The 22,597-nt window shown below is 40.0% G+C and overlaps 1 protein-coding gene across 1 annotated transcript in view; it reads right to left on the bottom strand.

The window, feature by feature from the left end:
- Positions 1-1,536: 1,536 nt before the first annotated feature.
- Positions 1,537-22,597, bottom strand: part of LOC113183153 (peroxisomal bifunctional enzyme-like) — a 33,527-nt gene continuing 12,466 nt past the window's right edge. The window contains exons 5-7 of the mRNA XM_077795022.1: positions 17,846-17,950; positions 5,640-5,981; positions 1,537-4,874 (exon numbers count right to left, since the gene is read on the bottom strand). Of these exons, the coding sequence (XP_077651148.1) occupies positions 3,613-4,874; positions 5,640-5,981; positions 17,846-17,950 (1,709 nt within the window). The 3' untranslated portion in view covers positions 1,537-3,612. The remainder of the gene's footprint in view (positions 4,875-5,639; positions 5,982-17,845; positions 17,951-22,597) is intronic.

The raw sequence follows: 22,597 nt of genomic DNA, 5'->3' as shown, positions 1-22,597 counted from the left end.
AAAGTTGAGTTGACCTGCATTGCTTGTGGTCCTTTCTTTCCTTGTCTTTTCATACTGCTTGCATTGCTTTCTGCTTGGTGAAACTGTTGTGTTTTTGAAATTTTCCCCCTATATATTTATAATGCTCTTGTATAGTTGAAAAGTCTCCCTTGCAGGGCGGGCAGCAGCTGTGCTCCTCCTCCAATTGGGGTGATCTGTCTACCACGCTGGTGGGCCTCTGGGTCTGTTCTGCCGGTCGGTCGCAGGTCTGCCTACCTTGCAGGCTCGGGCGGCGGCTTTGCTTTGCCCTTACTCCAATTGGGGTGATGTGTCTACCATGCTGTTGGTTCGCTGGGCCTGTTTCGATTGTGGGAGGCGGCTCTGCTCTGCACCTACTCCAATTGGGGTGACGTGAGTTCCATGCTGACGGGCCCCTGGGCCTGTTCAGGGTGCGGGCAACGGCTCTGCTCTGCCCCTACTCCAATTGGGGTGATGTGTCTACCACGCCGGTGGGTAGCTGGGCCTGTTTCGAGGGTGGGAGGCGGCTCTGCTCTGCCCCTACTCCAATTGGGGTGACGTGAGTTCCATGCCGATGGGCCCCTGGGCCTGTTCAGGGTGGGGGCAACAGCACTGCTCTGCACCTACTCCAATTGGGGTGACGGGACTACCACGCCGGCGGGCCGCTGGGCCTGTTCAGGGCACGGGCGGCAGTTCTGCTCTGCCCCTACTCCAATTGGGGTGACGTGACTACCATGCCGGCAGGTCGCTGGGCCTGTGCTGCCAGTCGGTCGCAGATCTGCCTACCTTGCGGGCTCAGACGGCAGCTCTGCTTGGCCCCTACTCCAAATGGCATGACGTGCCTGCCACGCCGGCAGGTCGCTGGGTCTTTTCCGGGCGCGGGTGGAAGGATGTTTTAACTGAGTTCACTGAGTTGATACTGAATTTGGGGCTGGGCAATTGTGTGGCCTTCTTAACCAGCTGTTTTGATGTTATTCTTAGTGAAATAATTAGTATAAGGTGATTTTTCTTCCAAAAAAATAGATTCTTTTTCTATATTAATTTGAAAACAAATCACCTTGGAGATAGTTACTTTTTTCAAGAACTTTTCCCATGATATCTTTAATTTCAAAAAGTGAACTATATAAAATCTAGTAGTATATGACTCAAAAATTAGTCTTAATTAAACCACAATTAAAGAAAAGCTCTTGGATTTTTTTAAAAAATATTTTTTAGTTTTACATGGACACAGTATCTTTATCTTGTTTGTTTATTTTTATGTGGTGCTAAGGATCGAACTCAGTGCCTCACATGTGCAAGGCAAGTGCTCTGTCATTGAGCCACAACCCAAGCCCCTGGATTTTTTTTTTTTTTTTTAATGGAAAACTTGTTCTCAGTTCATTCAAGATTTCTCTATCAGGACTTTTTTGTTTGAGCCAAGAGTTTTGCTAAATTGCCTAGGCTTCTCCTGGGATCAAGTGATTCTCCACCTCAGCCTCCTGGATAGAGGGTGATATAGGCTCACTCCACCACATGTGGCTCCGGATTTTTGATGATTTTATTAAGGGTCACAGGTGAAACTGTGGTAAAAACATTTCATTTATACTACCCTGAAGGACACCTTTCCCACCATTTATTAATAACTTTATTGAGATATAATTAACATATCCAATAATTCATCCCTATAAATTAACAACTCAACAATTTTTTAGTTTACTCAGTTATACCACCACCATCACAATTCAATCACTTTAGAACATTTTCATAAAACCCAAAGGAAATTCTGTACCCATTAGCATTCAATCCCCATTATCTACTAAACAAAAATTCCAGTCTTGGGAAACCTCTATTTCTGTCTCTATTTGTTTACCCTGGACATTCCCTTTAATGTCTATATAACATATGGTCTTTTGTGGCTGCCTTCTTTCACTCAGCCTGGTATATTCAAGGTTCCTCATGCTGTAGCAGATATCTGGACTTCATTTCTTTCTTTTTTAAACAACATTTATTTTTTAGTTGTAAGTGGACACTTACAACTTAATGTGGTTCTGAGGATCGAACCCAGTGCCTCATACATGCTAGGTGAATGTTCTACCTCTGAGCCACAACCCCAGCCCAGGACTTCATTTCTTTTTGTGAGTAATAGCTGACTGTATGAACAGACCACATTTGTTAGTTGACATTTGGTTAGTGGACATTTGGGCTGTCTCGAATTTTTGTCTGTGTAATTCTGACAAGTTTTTCTGTTGCATAGTGCCTTAACTTTGAACAACACAAGTCAAAAAGTCAAAAAGAGAAGGATATTAACAGCAATAACAAAACTATACATGATCTACTTTGCCATAATTTTAGATTTTTCAAATTCAACCATTTCCAAATGCATATTCATAGGTCCTTGTCTTGACAGGGAAACTGGCATTGTTACACTGCTTAAGAACTAAGAAATCCTTGAGCTGGGGCTGTAGCTCAGTGGCAGAGTGCTTGCCTAGCATGTGTGAGGCACTGGGTTTGATCCTTAGCACCACATTTTAAAAAATATACAAATAAAGGCATTCTGTCCATCTACAACTACAAAAAAAATTTTTTTAATTAAGAAATCCTTGAACATTAGATGTTCACTAAGATCCCTTCTTAAACTAAGGGAACAACTTTAGTCTTTCTATTACTTCTCCTTGAATAGAAAAGACCATAAAGACCACGTTGCATATGTTCTGTGTCCTGGGGAATAAACAACAAATATCACTGAGCCGCTTGCAAGCAGCAAGCACAGGAGACTGAGCCTTGGACAGAAATGATCTCATGAGCATGATTTGCCAAGCTGCCCTGGAGTGCCCTGTTTGGGTCTCAAATACTTGGAGTCCTCACCAATTTCCAACTCTGATGGGCCTTCTTTCTTGCTCCTAATCTGCTTGTCCTTAGGCAGTGTTCCATGCCCCCGGCCCATAGAGACCCTCATTGCAGACTCTACCCTGCCAATGATCTCCATCTCTGAAAGTATGGACCCAACAGCAACGCAGGCTTCTATACTAGTTTAATATCCTCTGGGCTCTAGGTCTTCCATGTGCTCTCAAGTGGAGCAAGAAACTCAGGGGGTGCTCAGTGACTGTGTGGGCATGTATGACCTATAGGATTTGCAATCAAGAATACGTATGTGAGGTTAAAAAGACAAAAGAAATTTTTTTGTGTATGTGTGATGCTGGGGATTGAACCCAGGGCCTTGTGCAGGGGAGGCAAGCACTCTACCAACTGAGCTATATCCCCAGGCCAAGACAAAAGAAGTTTATGATTTAGCTACATTTATATTTTATTAAATGTTGAACATTGCTCCAACAATCAAAGCACTTGGGAACCTCAACATATTCCTAAGGCTCTCTCATCAGCTATTGTAGAATTATGTTTACACAACTTCATTCACTAAATTTATCTGAAAGGAACACATTCAGAGGCATAGAAAGCACTTTCATAAAGATTTCCTTCATTAGAATCAAGAAGAAAAAACACCAAAAGGAAGGTTTAAGTAACCAATTTCTTCCTTTGCTTTGCATTTCAGAGTACTCTTACTCTGGATTCTTGGAATTAACTTTATTGAAATCCAGTGAGTTTTACCCGATGCCAGCATGGGAGGCACAGCCTGAATCACAATTTACTGCTGGGGGGCCCTGCCAAGCTTTGCCATTCTTTCAGAGCAGGGTTTCCCTGGGAGGCCAGCTTTTTTAGGTAGTCGCTGGGCTCCAGGTGGGGAATATCAGGATTCTGCCTGTAGTACTTCTGCAACTTCTCCAGAACTGTGGGCAACCCAATTGTGGAAGCATAGAACATGGGCCCACCCTTGTGCCTTGGCCAGCTACACCCATTCAAGTAGATGGCATCAATGTGCTCTGGGCCAGCAGCCATCCCTTCTCCCAAGATACGGAACCCTTCATTGATGAGTGCATACAAGCAGCGCTCAAGGATCTCATCCTTGCTAATGACACGGGGTTCAATATGATGGGTTTCTCTGTACTGTGACAGAAATTTGGAAAGCCAGGGATCAGGTTTGTGAATCCTTCCCAATGGCTTGTCATATTGATACCACCCCTGCCCTGTCTTCTGCCCATAGCGTCCTGATTCACAGAGCATATCAGGAATTGGGCAGTATCTTCTAGTACCCCGCTTTCGGACAGGAGTACCAGGAGGCAATGTGGGTCCAGTAAGACCTTGTTCCTGGCGAACTTTCCAACTCACATCCAACCCAGCAAGATCAGACCCTCGAAAGGGTCCCATTTTAAAACCAAATTCCTCCAGCACCTGATCTATCTCCTCTGGCTTGCTACCTTCTTCTACCAAGAAATATGTCTGGTCAAAATAAGGGACTAGCATTCGATTACCAACAAAGCCATGGCAGTTGCCTACGACTACGCCAATCTTCTTAATCTTTTTGGCTAAGTTCATAACAGTGGCAATGGTGCTGGGGGAAGAGTGTCGGCTAGGAATAACCTCTAACAACTTCTTTACATGAGCTGGTGTGAAGAAATGCATGCCAATGACCAAATGCGGCCGATCTGTGGAAGAAGCAAATTCATCCACATCCAGGGCTGAAGTATTGGTGCACAAAAATGCTTCTGGCTTGCACACAGCTGACAGTTCAGCAAAGACTCGTTTCTTCAGCTTCATATCCTCAAATACTGCTTCGACAACTAAGTCTACGCTAGCAAGCTCCTTCATAGATGAACTGAACCTGAGTTTTGGTCCTGACCAAGGCTGGTCATTCTGTGGCATTTCGGATGCTGCCTTTTCCAAGCTGGAAGTTATTATCTTCTTTGCAGTTTTGAGCTGCTTTTGGTCTACTTCTACAGCAACCACAGGAATTTTTGCCCTTAGAAAAGTAATGACAATGCTTCGGCCCATGGTTCCCAAGCCTGCAGAGACAGTGAAGGAGAAAATGAATGATTCAATGGATGGGGAATTCGAAACTAGCTTATTGGACCACAGTTTCTATGGCAATGTGCCATACTGATACCAGCCCTACCCTGCCTTGTTACCCATATCGTTCTGATTCACAGACCTTATCAGGAATCGGGTAGTATCTTGTATTATCCCACTTTTGGGCAGAAGTTCCCAGAGGCAATGTGGGTCCAGTAAGACCTTACCCCTGGCAAGATTTCCAAACCACATCCACCCAGATAGATGTCAGAGCTTTCTAGTGGGCATAAGAGAGCAGTGGAAGACTACATCACAAAGTGATGGTGGTTTTGAGGTAGGAGGTGTGAATGCATCCAGGGACCAGAAAGACAATAAAATTGATCCCAAATACTTAGCTGCAAGAGTGAAAGGCCATGCTTGAAATATGTTACAAATATCAATCACTGTTTGGAAATCCTGGAGCGAGAGATTCATATACAGAGAAGGGTTAGAGAGGAGGAGTAAATAGTGCCCACAGTCTGGAGACAGACAGCCAAGGTTAGGCCCTCACACCACTACAGTTTAGCTCACTCTGGAAAAGGTTAGCATCTCTAGGCCTCACACATAAGATGAAGGCAGTTTGAGGACTTGGGAGAGAATTACTGGAGCTAACAGAAGTAGTGATTTCAGCATAGAACCTGGGACCTGGTGTCCTGAAGTAAATGTTAGCTCTTGACATGCACACATTTGGAGAAGCCCATGAACTGCCCCCACATGCTTACCAAGGACACCAACGGAGGAGATGGGTCGTGCTGATGCTGTTTTCCATGAGGCCCCAGAGGGAGTGGACCATTTACTTGCATTCTTTTCAGCAAAGAAAGCATACTGCAGGGCTCTAGCCTGCCCTGATCCCTGAAGGTACATAAACAGCTCCGCTTCCTCCTTGATGCCCACTTCATAGGGATACTTCACAGAGGCCTGGACTGCACGGACACAAGTCTCCGGAGCCAGGCACCCAGGGTACTGCTTCTGCATCTTTGCAAAGGCTTCCCTGAAAATGGTGTCCATGTTTGGTAAACTTGGCACTGTCTTGTTCAAGATTCTTCGAGATTCTAAAGGTTGATCTGAAAGGAATAAGCATGATCAGAGATTTGAGAATGTTACTTAAACAAAGGAAATTGATTATATAATAACAGCAGCAGCAGCAACAACACCTGGTTCAGATTCAAAGTACAGAAGTACATACTGTTCATCAAGATATTTAATGGAACACCAATACCATATTTCTGACATTTTTATAACTTAGTCCTATAAGAGAATCTAAGAGAATCAAAGGATTTTTAAGTTACCAAATGAATGCATAAAAGTTATATTTTCTTTTATCCCCTATTATTTTTAGTTATAGAAAACAGTTCAGAATTACTATTTGAGATCTGAAATAATCTGAACACTGTTCTTAAAAATATGAAACCTTTCGATTACCCATGATAGAAGACATTGTAATATGGTTGGAAGGGTAGTTATACATATCAATGGAAGAGAACTGAAAGTTCATTATAAATCTTTCAAGATTGGCTATTTGATTTTCAACACATAGAAAAAAATTAATCAAGTAGTGCTGGGAGAACTGAATACCCGATTACAAAATTGATTAATTAATTAATGAGGTATGCATAGATCCTTACCTAGCACAATCTATCAATGAATCATAGATCCATTGAAGAATAAAAACTGAGCTTTGGGGGCTGAGGCAGGAGGACTGTGAGTTTAAAGCTTGCCTCAGCAGCTTAGCAATGCTCTGAGCAATTTAGCGAGACCCTCTCTAAGTAAAAGATAAAAAAGGGTAGGGATGTGGCTCAGTGGTTACCCTGGGTTCAATCCCTGGTGTTAAAAAAAAGGTCAGGGGGTGGGTACTGTAAGAATTTCTAGAAGAAAACAGGAACATTTTTGTGTTCTTAGGCTAAGTGATATCTTATATAACACCAAAAGCACAATCCATAAAGGAAAAGTAATTAATTAATTGAACAAATTAAAATGAAAGACTTTTATACTACAAAGGACATCATTAATAAAATGACATGAAGATCCATAGGAGAAAATATTAGAGTGGTGGGCAGAAAGTGTCATCCTCTAGATGTCCATGTCCCAATCCCCAGAAACTATGAACAAATCAACTAATCTGGCAAATGGATTTATACATGGAATTAAGATTAAAGACTGAGATGGGAGGTAACCTATTATTTGTGTGGCCCAATATAATCACCTGGGAGAAATTCAATAAACAGAAAGGATCAGAGATATACCATGTGATAGTCTGGACCTGCTGGCAATGCTGTGGATTTCATATGGAAGAAGGATTCTAGTTACTCCATATTATTATCAAATGTTAATACCAAATAACACTTGGTATTGATGTCATTTTTACTACACTCATTCCAGTGATTCTGTATCAGCTATCTATAGCACATATTTCATACAAAGCTGTGATCCAGATTTGGCTTCCAGCTATTGTCATCTCAGGGATAACTGGGGGAGGACCTGCTTCCAGACTCACTCAAGGGGTTGTTAGTTGGATTCAGTCCCTTTTGTGCTTTTGGACCAAGAGCCTCAGTTCCTCCCTCACTATGGGCTGAGGTCACCCTCAGTTCTTTGCCACCTGGCTTCTCCTCAGGGCTGCTCACATCCTGTCACTGGCTTCTGTCAGTGTGGGCAAGTGAGTGAGCAAGAGATGGGCAAGACTACAGCCAGAGTCGTTGGTAACCCAGCCTCAGAAATGACGCCCTATTATTTGAGGCTGTCTACACATTCACTGTAGTTTTAACGTGCATTTTCCTTCATGGTGATATTGAGCCTTTATCACATGCTTATTAGCTATTTGGATATCATACTCTCATGGTTATGTATGTGCTCAAGTTTTACTAACATTTGTATAAAAGAGTAAATGTGTGACAAATTGTAGATGCCAAATGTCCAGCTATTACAGACACTATTTTCTATCAGTGCTACTATTTCAAGAGTAAATCATTGTATGTAAAATGTATGTCTTAGTTATGTTCACAGGAATCATACCAAGCTTATAAAGCAGCTCCATTACAAAAAGACCTCTGACTCTGGCACTAGTGTGGAGCCTGTGTCCCAGGGAACGGATCATAGTCTGGATGTCATCATGTGCACAGGGGCATTATGTAATCTCATCCCTTGTTGTAAGCTATGAGGCAAGTCTATTCCTAATACTTGATTACTTGCAGAGTTGAGAAGAATGCTTTTCTAAATGAATGATATCACGTGGTTAGAGCAGCACTCAGGAGAGGAGCAAAGACAGTGGTTATTAGCATGAGGTCCCTGCTGACCCTACTGCTTTGGAGAAATGTGAACTGTACTCAAGAGACCCACAGATTACTTGCTCAACTATTCAGTCCTCAATGTGAGGAGAGGCAAGCTCAGCAGAGAAGGATGGGACAAGCTACAGTCCATTGCTGGCTCCATTCATTGGTGGCCTAGAAGGGAGACAAGAGAGGACAGCGGGGAGAGAAGGAAGGGGGGGACACGTGTGTAGAGAGCAATGCATGAGGAAAGAGGCCCAGCTGTCTGCATTGTGACCTGAACCTACTGCTGGCATAATTCACACCATGGAACAGGGAAGATGGATCTGGATGTCCCAGAGCTGGAGCTCTGTCCTGCCACACTGCTGCTGCTCCCACCATGCCTGGGGCTGCCTCTCAAAGCCCAGTCATATCAGATTTCTTTCAAGAGTTGAAGATGCCCACCCAGGGCCCACCACAGATTTAGTTAAGAATCTTTAAGGGTGGGGCCTGAGCCAGGCAAATTTTTTTTAAACAATTAATGACTATTTAAAATAACTTTATTTATTTATATTTTTATGTGGTGCTGAGGATTGAACCCAGTGCCTCACACAAGCACTCTACCATGGAGCCACAACCCCAGCCTGAGCAGGATGATTTTTAAAAGAGTTTTTTTTTTTTTCTTTTTTTTTTTTATTGTTGGTCGTTCAAAACATTACATAGTTCCTCATACATCATATTTCACAGTTTGATTCAAATGAGTTATGAACTCCCAATTTTATCCCGTATACAGATTGCTGTATCACATCAGTTACCCTTCCATTGATTGACATATTGCCTTTCTAGTGTCTGATGTATTCTGCTGTCTATATTATTCTCTACTATCCCCCCTCCCCTCCCCTCCCCTCCCCTTTTCTCTCTCTACCCCTTCTACTGTAAATCACTTCTTCAATTTGAATTATCTTGTCTTACCCCTCCTTTCCTCTTATATGTCATTTTGTATAACCCTGAGGATCGCCTTCCATTTCCATGCGATTCCCCTTCTCATTTCCTTTCCCTCCCACCTCTCAACCCTGTTAATGAAAATCTTCGTCTCAAGCTCGTCGTCCCTACCCTGTCCTTGTTTCCTCCCCTTATATCAGAGGAGTCATTTGGTATTTGTTTTTTAAAGATTGACTAGCTTCACTTAGCATAATCTGCTCTAATGCCATCCATTTCCCTCCAAATTCTATGATTTTGTCATTTTTAAATGCAGAGTAATACTCCATTGTGTATAAATGCCACATTTTTTTAATCCATTCATCTATTGAAGGGCATCTAGGCTGATTCCACAATCTTGCTATCGTGAATTGTGCTGCTATGAACATCGATGTAGCAGTGTCCCTGTAGCATGCTCTTATTAGGTCTTTAGGGAATAGACCGAGAAGGGGAATAGCTGGGTCAAATGGTGGTTCCATTCCCAGCTTTCCAAGAAATCTCCATACTGCTTTCCAAATTGGCTGCACCAATTTGCAGTCCCACCAGCAATGAACAAGAGTGCCCTTTTCCCCACATCCTCTCCAGCACTTATTGTTGTTTGACTTCCTAATAGCTGCCAATCTTACTGGAGTGAGATGGTATCTTAGGGTAGTTTTGATTTGCATTTCTCTGACTGCCAGCGATGGTGAGCATTTTTTCATGTACTTATTGATTGATTGTATGTCCTCTTCTGAGAAGTGTCTGTTCAGGTCCTTTGCCCATTTATTGATTGGGTTACTTGTTGTCTTATTGTCTAATTTTTTGAGTTCTTTATATATTCTGGTTATTAGGGCTCTATCTGAAGTGTGAGGAGTAAAGATTTGTTCCCAGGATGTAGGCTCCCTGTTTATCTCTCTTATTGTTTCTTTTGCTGAGAAAAAACTTTTTAGTTTGAGTAAGTCCCATTTGTTGATTCTAGTTGTTAACTCTTGCGCTATGGGTGTCCTATTGAGGAATTTGGAGCCTGCTCCCACAGTATGTAGATCATAACCAACTTTTTCTTCTATCAGATGCCGTGTCTCTGATTTAATATCAAGCTCCTTGATCCACTTTGAGTTAACTTTTGTGCAAGGCGAGAGATAGGGATTCAGGTTCATTTTGATGCAAATGGATTTCCAGTTTTCCCAGCACCATTTGTTGAAGATGCTATCCTTCCTCCATTGCATGCTTTTAGCCCCTTTATCAAATATAAGATAGTTGTAGTTTTGTGGATTGGTTACTGTGTCCTCTATTCTGTACCATTGGTCCACCGGCCTGTTTTGGTACCAGTACCATGCTGTTTTCGTTACTATTGCTCTGTAGTATAGTTTGAAGTCTGGTATCGCTATACCGCCTGATTCACACTTCCTGCTTAGTATTGTTTTTGCTATTCTGGGTCTTTTATTATTCCATATGAATTTCATGATTCTTTTATCTATTTCTACAAGAAATGCAGCTGGGATTTTGATTGGCATTGCATTGAACTTATAGAGAACTTAAAAGAGTTTTTAACAGTTGTTTTGAGCTATACCTACAAAAGGTTCAAGATCAGGGGGTGTGTCAGCCACTGCCTCTGGGACAGCCGCAGGGTTTGGCAAGTTTTCTGAGGCCAGAAATTGGAAAGAATAAAAGGGAGAAAATGAGCAAACCAACCAGAAAAGAAAAGCCTGCTTAATGGAATGAAGCAATTATTTCTGACCCACATAATCCTGTTATCCTGGGATCCTCAGAACCTCTCAGGCTGTGCTTAGTCATCCTGGGAGCTCTCCCAGGCTCCTGTCCAGGACAGCCTAGCGCCAAATGAAGCACATCCATGGGACAGGTTTGGTCAGGGCGCAGTCAGCCAGCTTTTCCCTGCCTCGTCCCCTGTCTCTCTCTTTCTGTGGCTGTAGTTGAAGGATGCCGTTTTCTTCCACTGTTGGGTTATTAGCAAAGAACACAGGTAGAACTTCCCCTTTACATCGATAGGGACAGTGTTTGGAAAGTATTTCTTCTACACTTGGTAATCTTAATGTCACTCAGAGCAGTGTTGAGTGGAATATTTTTTCTTTAGCCACTGTATATGGTTTAATTTTGTTCTCCACATACCATGGTGAGAAGTATCATTTTTGATCTTACTAAGTTGTTAAATAAAGTTATGACACAGTTGTAAATGAGTCACTCAGCAGTACCTACAGAATAAGAGCCGAGTGTGGGCAGGTCAGCAGTAGCTGCCCAGGGAAAGCTGAAGAGAGGCACTATGTAGTGATTCAAGTGTACTCATAACTGAACTCTTCATTGGCCCATTCACATGAATTTTGACTTCATTCTATTCAGGATCATAAAGATAAAGATGAAGTATACTCAAATTTTGATAAAACAATGTGCAAAATTGTACTTATGAAAGAAGAAAAGAAGTTGATTATTTCTCCTTCACCCTTCTGCTAACTTGACAGGAACAGATTCTCTCTGCCTAAGCTAAAGAGCGACTCAGCATGGAGTTCATAGAATTCCCTTCCTCAGACACACAGGACCATCTGTCTTCTCCCTAGCTGTGATAGGCAGTAGCTTCTGTGCACCCTTGAGGCTCTGCAAAGGATGAAACAACTGCACAGTCACAGGCTTCAGGGAGATCACCCACAGTAAGTGACAAAGAGGAGGCTCAATGTGGACATGTGCTCAGGCCTCCAATGTGAGACAGGGTCACTCTGTATTTTGAAAGTTGTTTATATAAATGTTCAGAGAGAGTAAAAAGAAATTACAAAGAGCAAAAGGTAAAATGAGGGAGAAGGCCCAGGAAACCACTAAGGTTTTTTTTTGCCCAAGTTCTTTGGGCAGAATTTGAATTATTCAAACAGCCAATAGCTCAGCACAGCCATAGCCAAATAGACAAAGAGAAAGCACCAACTTGAGGATCCCAGGTGGATGTGCCCTGGGCCCATCCCTGCTGGAAAGGGGGGCACAGAGCCACAGGGTGTTGGTCTTTGCTCTCACTTGCAGCTTCATGCCAGAAATGCACACATGGGGACTAGGAATTTTCACTCAGTTCTGGGACAAGCAAGCTGCTGACCACATGCAAGTGCAAACAGATGGCCTCTCACAGGACCTTCCCCTTTCCAGGTGAGCCAAAGCAAGCAGGTCTGGCCCAGGAATCCTGCATTCCTCCACTAAATCTATTGTACCGCTGTAGTCTAAGGTGCTTCATATAACAAGAAAATTAAGATGTGTAAAGCTAATTAGTTAAAACAGCCAACTCTCCAGAGTATGTTGTAAAGTTTGTAGAGAAATCTGCAGCGACTTCCCAAATCATATCTGTAGATATGTAACCTTCTATAGTCCTGTCTTACCCATAACTGTTTCCAAAAGTATTGACTAGAATATTGACCACTGGGAATCCCCTTCCCTCTCTCCTTTCCTATAGGATGTGGAAATTAAATAAGTCTTCCTAATCTTTTCCTTTTGTGTCTTTTAATTTGTTAATTAATTTATTTATTAACTGAACATTTGAGCAGTGAGAAGGGGAACAGGCTGAATTAATACAATTTTTTTCAAATGAAAAATGGGAATTTAAAACATTTACATACATTATTTAAATTGTGATATCATTCACAATTTAATGTGAAGTTTTTTCACATTAAAAGTCACATGGCTTTTTAACCACACTTTTCATAACTGACTTACTGATGTCTTTAAGACCTTAAGCAGTATTTACAAGCCATGTAGAAAAAGTAAATCCCAGAAAATGTTGTCTCCATTCTTACCCTCCCTTCCAATGGTTCTCAAAGAGTGGTCCCCAGAAGGTAGCATTATCATCACATAGGCACTTGATAGAGATGTAAACTTTTGGTCCTTACCCTCTATGTAGTGAATCAGAAAATAATGAGTGGATCCCTGCAATCTATGTTTTAAGCCAATCAAGAGATTCTGATACACAGTAAAATTAGAGAACCATTGCTCCATATGAAGATAATTACACTAGCTTTATTGAAAAACAGATTAACACACATGCATGTATTCATTTATAATAAATTTATATGTATTTAATATTAATTAGTGCATTAGTATTTTGTGGATCCTCCCCATCAAGTTTATACCAATTTTGTTTTGTCAAAAAACCACATTCCTATAGCTACCTTTAAAAGCAAATAAAGGAAAATTAAACAAAAAAAAGAGGAAAGCATTGAGAGAGAGTGCACAAAGACAAATAAAAGGAAAAAAATCAATAAGCACAGCTAAACATTTTGTGAACTAACAAGCAGCAAGTGTAGATAAGATTCCCTGAGTCAGTCCTTTGTTGATCAGCCCCATTTCTCTACCTTCTGACTCTAGCATTTATGTATGACAAAGCAGCACCAAGATATCACAGAATTTCAAACATTGGTACTCATTAAAAAATAAAAGTAATCAGTAAGCATCCTAGAGTTTCCCAAGGGATTTTAATTACTAAACCCCAAAAGAGATGCAGGACAGCCACTTCAGTTGTAGTTAAGAACCAAACACTCACCATCCTGCCCACCCCAAAGAATGGGGTCTTAATTAGAATAAGATTTATCCTATGCTTGTATGATTTTATCAAAATGGATTCTACTGCCATGTATAACTAAGAATAACCAATAAAATAAAATTTAAAAAAAAGAACCAACACTGAGAGCTCGCTTATAGCCTTTGCACTCTTGCAATATGATTTGAAACCAATTAATTTTGAGGAGCACTTTCCTTTTATGAATAATGGAAATAAGACCCCAAAGAAGAGATCTGTTGTGGTCCACATGACTCAGGCTGAGATCTGAATCCAGGTCTTCTATCACCCAGTCCTGAGCCTTCTCTATGAGACTGCACCCCTTCCACATTGGTGGGACCTCCATTTTTTCTTCCAGTAAATTTAATGACTCAGATACTAGGAAAAGATACACACACACATACACATATATAGATAGGTACATAGATATTTTTTTAACCAAGAATCTCAGTTACCTACAACTCCAGTAAAACTTCTGTTAAAAACCTATTATATCTTCTGATAAGAGTTTTCCTTATACAAATAAGTATATGAACCAATCATATTTGTGAAATTTCCTTTCTGGGTTTTTTTCTTAATATTATATGTAGCAGAGCTCTGTGGTGCATGCCTGTGATCCTAGAGGCTTGGGAGCCTGAGGCAGAAGGATCACAAGTTAAAAGCCAGCTTCAACAATTTAAGAGGGCCTAAGCAACTTAGTGAAACCCTGCCTCAAAATAAAGAAATAAAAAAGGCTGGGAATCTGGCTCAGGGGTTTAGCACCCCTGGGTTCAATCCCTGGTATCAAAAAAGGGAAAAAAATATATATATATATACACACACACATATATATAGTATATAATATAATATATATAATGTGTATCTGTATTTGCAAGTTTTTCATTTCTCTTCAAAAATGGAAGTTCCAATGGTTAAATGGAGTTGCTTCTTTGATTTCTATCATTAATTAGGTAACTAATCCTATAAAATTAAGGTAGAAGTTGTTTCCAATATTTTATATTGACAAAGCTTCAGTGATCAATACTATGCTCAAATCTTTGTACTTCTGTTATAATTTCTCTATAGTAAATTACCAAGAATAGAAACACTAAGTCAAAGATATGAGTAATTTCTTTTTATTTTATTTCATTTTTTTTTAACTTTTATTATTTTATGTGGGGCTGAGGGTCAAACCCAGTGCCTCATGCATATGAGGCAAGCGTTCCACCACTGAGCCACAACCCCAGCCCCTCTTTTTATTTTTTAGTATTGGGGATTGAACCCAGAGGCACTTAACCACTGAGCCACATCCCAAGTCATTTTCTATTTTTTATTTAGAGAGAGTCTCACTAAGTTGCTTTAGGGACTTGCTATGTTGCAGAGGCTGGTTTTGAACTTGCTATCCTCCTGCCTGGGTCTCCCAAGCCTCTGGGATTACAGGCTAGCAATGGCATGCCTGGCAACCATATGAATACTTTAAAACCTCAATACCTGAGTGCCTAATTGCCCACTTAATCGGATGTATTACAATCAGTACAATGAGCACTTATTTAAACTTAATCTTGCCCCATTATTTTTCTATCTTTTCTTATTTGCTTTGCAAAATTTAGTGACTTTTAATGATTCTTTCATTAATCAATTTTCGAAAGCATTTCACAGTTAAGTATGCACTTACTTTATAACCTGGTAATCCTATTCTTATTAATTTACCCATGAGACATGATAATATACACTTACAAAAACCTGTGAAATTCTGGAGTGGAAACAACTTAAATGTTCATCAGGTGATGAACAGATAAAAAAATTGGAGTTTACCCACATTATGGAAATTTTTCAGTAATCCAGTGTAACTTAACTCAAGATACAAAAACATATGAACTCAAAAGCAATGTACTACATGAAAAAATCCAGACACAAAGACACCTTCTATATGCAGGATTCCATCTACATGAAATTCTAAAAAATATAATACTTCAGTGATAGGAGGCAGGTCACTGGTGGCCTGTGGCCAAGTGAAAGACAAGGGGACATACCAGAAAGTGTCTTGAGAATACTTTCTTGGGTGACAGAGCTGCACCTTGGTGTGGCACTGGGCACATGACTATGCACTGTCACCAACACTCACCACTCTATACTTGGCTTGGATGAATTTATTGTGTGAAAATTACACCTCAGTGAAGCTGAGGGGGCATTCTGAGCTGTGGGTGGTCTAAAAATACTACTTGATTCTAGAGTCACAAAAGAAGCCAAATTAGATCTGCAAAATAAATAAATGAATATGTGAAGCTGAAAAAAAACAGAAACAGAACCAAAAATAATTTTGGAATGCTTGAGAAAATTAGCATACTGCAGGCTTGAAAAAAATCAAAACAAGCAAAGACTAAATGTTTAGGAAATTGTGGGACAAAATATCTTTACTTCGTGCCTATTTCCTTTCAGTTCTTGTGTGTATTCATACATATTCTATGTAAGTATAATTATAAGATATATATGAATTTAAGATAGATAAATAGATAAAGATAGTTTTTATTTTGCTTTGTTTTTTGTGTGGCTAAACCTTGAACCCAGGGGTAGGCCTTGCTCTTCCACTGAGCAATTATGCAGCCATGTACTTTAATATCTTAAAACATTTCTGGATCACAAACACTTGACTTTATGTGTATATTGTCCTCATGGCTATAATTTAAAATAGTTACATGTAATTGTTCAAAGCCAGAACTATTGGTGAAATTAACAAGTTTTAAAGCACATGAACCTCAATGTTAGGATGCCACCAAGTGGACAAGTGATGTAAGCTTCAATTCAAGTGGCTAAAACAGAAATGTTACATGTCATTTGAATTTTTAAATTTAACACTTAAAATTAACTTTAAAACAGAGTAAGAAAGGAAAATCACACCATTTTATAAGTACACTAGACCATGATTTTAATTTATTTCTTGAAGAAATCTAATTCTCAAATCAGAATCTAGAGAAATTCAGGAAAACAGCTGAGGTGTTTATAAACTAAAGCCCCGGGAGTAAATGTTGACCTGGGTATACCTTGAACCCCAGTGCAAAGAATAATACAAGGACCCCCAATTGTACACAGCCTTTGCTCTGAGTCAACCAAATGACTTCTAACAAAACAAGCAGCCCCCTCAGGAAGCTCTGTGGGGCAGACCTGGTGAAGACAGCCTGGAGGCAGAGGACAGCAGGGAGTCCACCTCCATTTGGGTGGGAACTTACCAACTCTGTAGGAGCTACCAGTATTCTCTCCCCACAGTCCCTGGCCTCCCCATTGCAAGCCTTACCATTGCATTGGAACAGTAACTGGCTGGAGCCACACTCACAAGAAAACAAGACTTCAAGAGAGTGTTGGCCTGGGTCAGCAAAACAATGACTGGTTTCCCCAGGAAAGCTCTGGAATTACCCTGAGCCTTTGCTGCCACCAAGCGGGAGACCAGCACACACTCCATCCTGCCTGTGGCCCAACACTCCTCCCAGTTATTTATTTTGGGATTTTTTTCCCCACCCTGTTCCTTGCTCATTTAGAGCTCACCACCTCCACAGACTGAAAAGGAACCGTTAAAAATCAAGCAAATGAGCAAGCAAAGGAGTTTGCCATGAAAGGAGGTCTTAGAGTTCCCTTCCACACTCCTGAGTGTGTAAGGCAAGAAGGCCTGAGGGATGGAACTTGCCTTGCTGAGACAGGAGTTTCAAAGGCCAGGGCTTTATTGTGGGGAGTTAGAGAGCGTAACTTCTATTGGCTGAAGTGTGTGTGCTCCTCTATCTGTTTCAGCTTTAATTCTATTTCTTCACTGAAAAACCACTTCTGATTATAAAAACTCCAATGGCACAAAAGGGTGAACTGTAAAAAGTCTCCTTTAAACTGCTTCTGCTGGCTGACAAGAACCTTTCCCAGAGGCAACTACTCATTTCTTGTGAGATTCTAGCATAAATATTTTGTGCATAGGCCAAAAGTGACATCTATCCAGTCTCCCCAAATATACATTCTATACCATCACCCCTGACCATTGGCAAACTACCACAACTGATGTGATATCATTAATAATGCAATATTTTATGGAATTTATGCCATGTTAGTACATTCATTTTTAAGTTTTATCATCCTCTATCACATGGGTGACCCCTAAGGTATTTAAGGAGTGTCTTATTAAAATGGACATTAGCTTGTTTCCAATCTTGTGCAGTTATCATCTTTATCTTCTTACCTAAAATTCTCAGGGCAAATTTGATTGCTGCTTCTACTGGATCTGAATCCACAACTTCATCTAGAATGCCCAGCTTAAGTGCTTCATCCGCCAAAATGTGTCTCCCTAAAACAAAACAAAATAAAGCAAATCAAAGAGTGATGTGAGATTAAAGTGAGAGCCCTCCTGTCTTCCCCAGATATATAAACATCTGCTATTAAGAGAAAAGAACAAGGACCCTTGATGGCTGGAGTTGAAACATCATGCAGATGCAGCCAGAGACCTTGGATTCAGGGTGTAGCCCCACATTTCCTGTTTTTGTGACCAGGAGGAGGTGCACCAGGAACACAATTTCCTCACCGATCAATAGGAATAATTATGCTTATCTCAGTAATTCTGAGTATTAGGGTGAAAATCATATATTCTATTCTCTTAATAGTCTCTAAATAACTATAGAAGCACTTTACAACCTACAAATCTCTATAGAAATATAGAAGATGGTGACTGTTGGATAAACTTAATAGAAGTGGCAGCAGCACTACTATCTATCTTGTACCTACCACACACCAGGACTGAAGCTGGTTTACAAAATGGTCACCAAACACACATGTAGTTGAGTAGATGGGGAAAAAAGTACTATACCAATTAAAATGATGTTATATAGGTCTAATGAAAGTTACACAGGACAAATGGTATAGTATTCCAATAGTTATTGGCTACCAAGACTCTCCACCCTTCCTTGGTTTGTAGAATATATTGTATGTGGTTGGGAGCCCTGGCTCCTACTATGTAAGCTGAAAAGAAAGCAGAGCTGAAAGGTAATTGCTCTTCTAGTCCCAAGAAGCAATGGTGAAACAAGTGCTCTGTTGAGGGTCTGAATCAGTCTGGTGTCAATGACACTAAGCAATAGCGACAGTTTAAATCTCACCTCACACAAGTGGCAACACTGGGTGTCAGGAGTGGCAGTGCTAGCAACCTGCTGTGTTCAGGGTCATCTTGGCAGCCTCAGTATGGAAAGTCAAGGGTGTTACAAAAGTTTATCAGGGTTTGCATCACTAAAGATCTATCCTGGCAGTTCTTTATCTTTGTCATCCGATGTGCATATTCTGAAGCAGGGGTTGTGGCCTTAAGCACAGGGCCAGTAAGAAGGAGACAATGACAAAGCATTTGCGTACTTGCAACTTTGGAAAAGGGTTCATCAAATCAGTCTTGGTGGCAATAATTCCTGGGTCTTCCCTGCCCTTCACGTGTTGGTAGATGCCGCCTCTACAACAAAAACCTCCATTCCTGGGTCCCGCGAGTGCTTCAGAGAGCTACAAATGGATTTTCTTGACCAGGTGAACAGTTCAGTGATTTTCCAGGGGTCCTGCTGGAAAGCAGTCTTGGGGCACTTTTCTGGAAGCGCCTTGAAAGCAGACTTCCAGATCCTCTCCTGCAGTGCGGAGGGGGTGTGGAGTAGGTGAGTGGTGTCAGGGGTCAAGTGTCCCATGTACACAGTTACTTGGGTAAAGGTTAAGTAAATCAACCTAACCAGGTTAAGGGCTCTGAGGGGACATAAATGGAAGATGGAAACCTGGGTGCTAAAAGGATCTCTAGGACAGCAAAGCAGGGAAATGTGAGCCACCCACAAATAGAATGAAAAGCTCTTCATCTGTACTGATTTCTTCTGGCTTTAATTTCATGAAAAAGAGAGTACCACTGCTGTTCTTCCAGTGTCAATCACGTTCCAAGCATGCTTATTCTGTTTCAAAGAACAAATGTAACAGTGGTCCACTTTATGCTTTGAATATAGCCCTTGCTGCTCTGCCACTGCAGTTTATTTTTATTTTATTATTTTTTTTAGTTGATGATAGACATTTATGTTATTTATTTATATGTGGTGCTGAGAATCAAACCCAGTGCCTCCCACATGCTAGGCAAGTGCACCAGCACTGTGCCCCAGCCCCAGCCCTACAGTTTATTTTTATAATGGACTGTTTCTTTTTCTTCCTCTCTCCCTGCTCCTCCCTAATCTCTCCCTATCCCTAATCTCAGGAGGGACAGGATTACCTTTCTTCCCCATTTTAAGCAGATTTATCTTCTCTGGATAGGAAAAACCAATGCAGACTTTGGGGATGGTACCAGAAGATATCAGAAATAACTGATATCTCCCAAATTAACAAGTGAAATTATAGCTCCAACAGAGAACATGTGGAATGTAGCATTTGAGTCGCCTCTTTAAAAGTTCCCTGTTCCTGCCGATGGGCAGAATCACAGCCTTTCAGACAGGAGTCCCCTGTGTTTCTCCTTTGCTAGCAAAGCAATAAACATTTTTCCTTTTTCTCAAAACTGTGTCCTCATTATTGGATTGGCATTAGGGACAAGGACCAAGCTTTCAGCAACACTAAGGACTTAAGATGTGCAAATCAAATCCTCGGGCTGTGCTTTAAACTTGTTTTTTCTTGGGCAGCCCTCAGTGTAGATTGAAAGGACACCCACAGAGTCCATGCAAAGTCCAGAGATCACACCACACACTGGAATCTCATGCAAGAGATTTATTGTCAGTAGCATGAAGCAAACCGACAAGGCTGTCCTTTGAGGAGAGCAGCAGTGTGTCAACCCTCACAGAGAAGCTTTATAGCCCACAGAGGAATTTCATAAGCTGCTTAGGAGTTGTGTTGTAAACCGGGGTGGGGTTGATCATTCAGCAGGCACATGTTCTTATGGGAAGTTAAGCAGCATTGCCTTAGAATCAAAACTTTGGAGCCTCTAGATAAAATGGCTCCCAGCCTACAATGGCAAATCTGATGCCAATATAGTTAACAACCCTTGTCCAACAGGCTCCAAGAAGAGCTCTGTGTAGGTCAATGTCAGGAGATCCCATGGCAACTGAGTTAGAAAACATTCTCTTCAAGCCAGAGAATCTCAAATTTTTCCTGTTTTCTTCATCACTTCTTTTCCAAACTTTACATTTTTTTTTCTTCATGGAAACTTCCCAGATGTCAATCATAAGTTTCCCTGAAATTATACAGTCTACTCGAAAAGACAGGTGTATGATTCTAATGGTAGCTTTCTTTTAATTCACTGTGACCTTTTCTATGCAAATCAAAAAATCTGTCACCTTCTTGCTGTTTTTACTTGTTCTTCATCATGTTAAATATGGTGGCATTTCTTGAAGCGGTGCTTTAAGAATAGAACAATTCTAGTTTGCTTCATTTCTTCTTATCAAAGAAGCCAGTTTTTTTCCTGATTTTCCCTAAGATACTATCATCTTTCAGACCAATTACTGAAAACAGGGTCACAAAATTCTTCAATGTTCCCCTATATGCTTAATTCAGTAAACTTTAGGATTTACAGACTCATTTCACACCATTGCAACTCTTGATATATTTCATGCTGCTTTGTTTCCTTTCTGTTTTGTCTTTTGCTCAATAAACTCTGTCATGGGCTGTGAATTTCTCTAATATGTTGGATTTGAGCATCCTCTAAAGAATTCTAAATCAGACACTTAAAAATGACTCACATTATTTAAAATGTACTTATCATTGTAAATTAAAACAATTTTCATTAGATTTTTTAAATAAATTTAATACTTCAGTTTTTCTAAGTCTCCTCTCATAGTCTATAGGACTTATAACACCACCTCATCTAAAACAACAAAGCTATTTTAATGCATATAGAATCACATTATTGTTGATATTGTCTCATATGCAGTTTTTATATCACAGTCTCTTTGTCAACACATACAGATATCTATTAGCAATTCTCAAACACTGCAGTCTTAGAACCCCTATGCATTCTTATATATTATAAAGAATTCCAAAATCCTATTGTTTATATAGGTTATATCTATCAATATTTACTGTATTAGGAATTAAAATTGAGAATTTAAAAAATGTTTATATATTAAATAATTTTAAAATAATAGTGATAAATTCATTATAGTTTAACATATCTTTGGGCAAAATAAATAATTTTTTAAAATTTAATAATTTGCTCTTTTTTCTCATACATTCTTCAGGGTCAGTCTACTACTAAGATTTTCATCTTAATTTTACTCAGAAAAAAGACATATATGAATAACAGTAAATAGCTAAGTTCTGTCATATCTACGAGGGTTTTAAGCACACTGTATGTATTAACCTACCTAGTGTTCACCACCACATCACCCCTACTATTAAATGCATGTTTGAGAAATCTAAGGAAAAGAAAGATAAATTGCCTAACATGGGATCTCATAATTAATTATACTTGTTTAGAGTAAATTCAGGTTTGTCTTACAAACCTGAATATTTGGTAAATCTAGAAGGGGGTGGACAGTTACTGCTAAAGAATACCAAGTTTCTTTTTTATGCTGATTTAGTGTTATATTATTCATAATCCCTATTTAAAAAGAAAAATTTCCACTTGTAGCTGATATCTTAATACTTGAGAAATGAAAATTTGTCTTGAAAATTTTGATTTTCAATCTTTTCTTTTAAAAAAACTTATTATGAATTTTTTATACTTTTATTGTATTTACTTACTTTTATGTGATGTCTCACACATTCTGGGCAAATGTTCTACCACTGAGCCACAACCCCAGCCCTTTGAATCTTATTATTATTAAAATTTCTAAACCAGATCTGAATATAATGTTCCCTATGTGAACAGCAATAATTCAACAAACTATAATACAACTCTAAATTTGATTATTGCTTTGCATATACTTTCCTTCCATGATTTGCACATGGGATCATAATAGTAACATTTGAGAAGCTGTCAAGAGAAATACTTTTATAGATGAGAAATACA

The sequence above is a fragment of the Urocitellus parryii genome, chromosome 2 (genome assembly GCF_045843805.1).
Source record: "Urocitellus parryii isolate mUroPar1 chromosome 2, mUroPar1.hap1, whole genome shotgun sequence".
NCBI classification, from domain to species: domain Eukaryota; kingdom Metazoa; phylum Chordata; class Mammalia; order Rodentia; family Sciuridae; genus Urocitellus; species Urocitellus parryii.
This window is presented reverse-complemented; position numbering and strand designations above follow the sequence as displayed.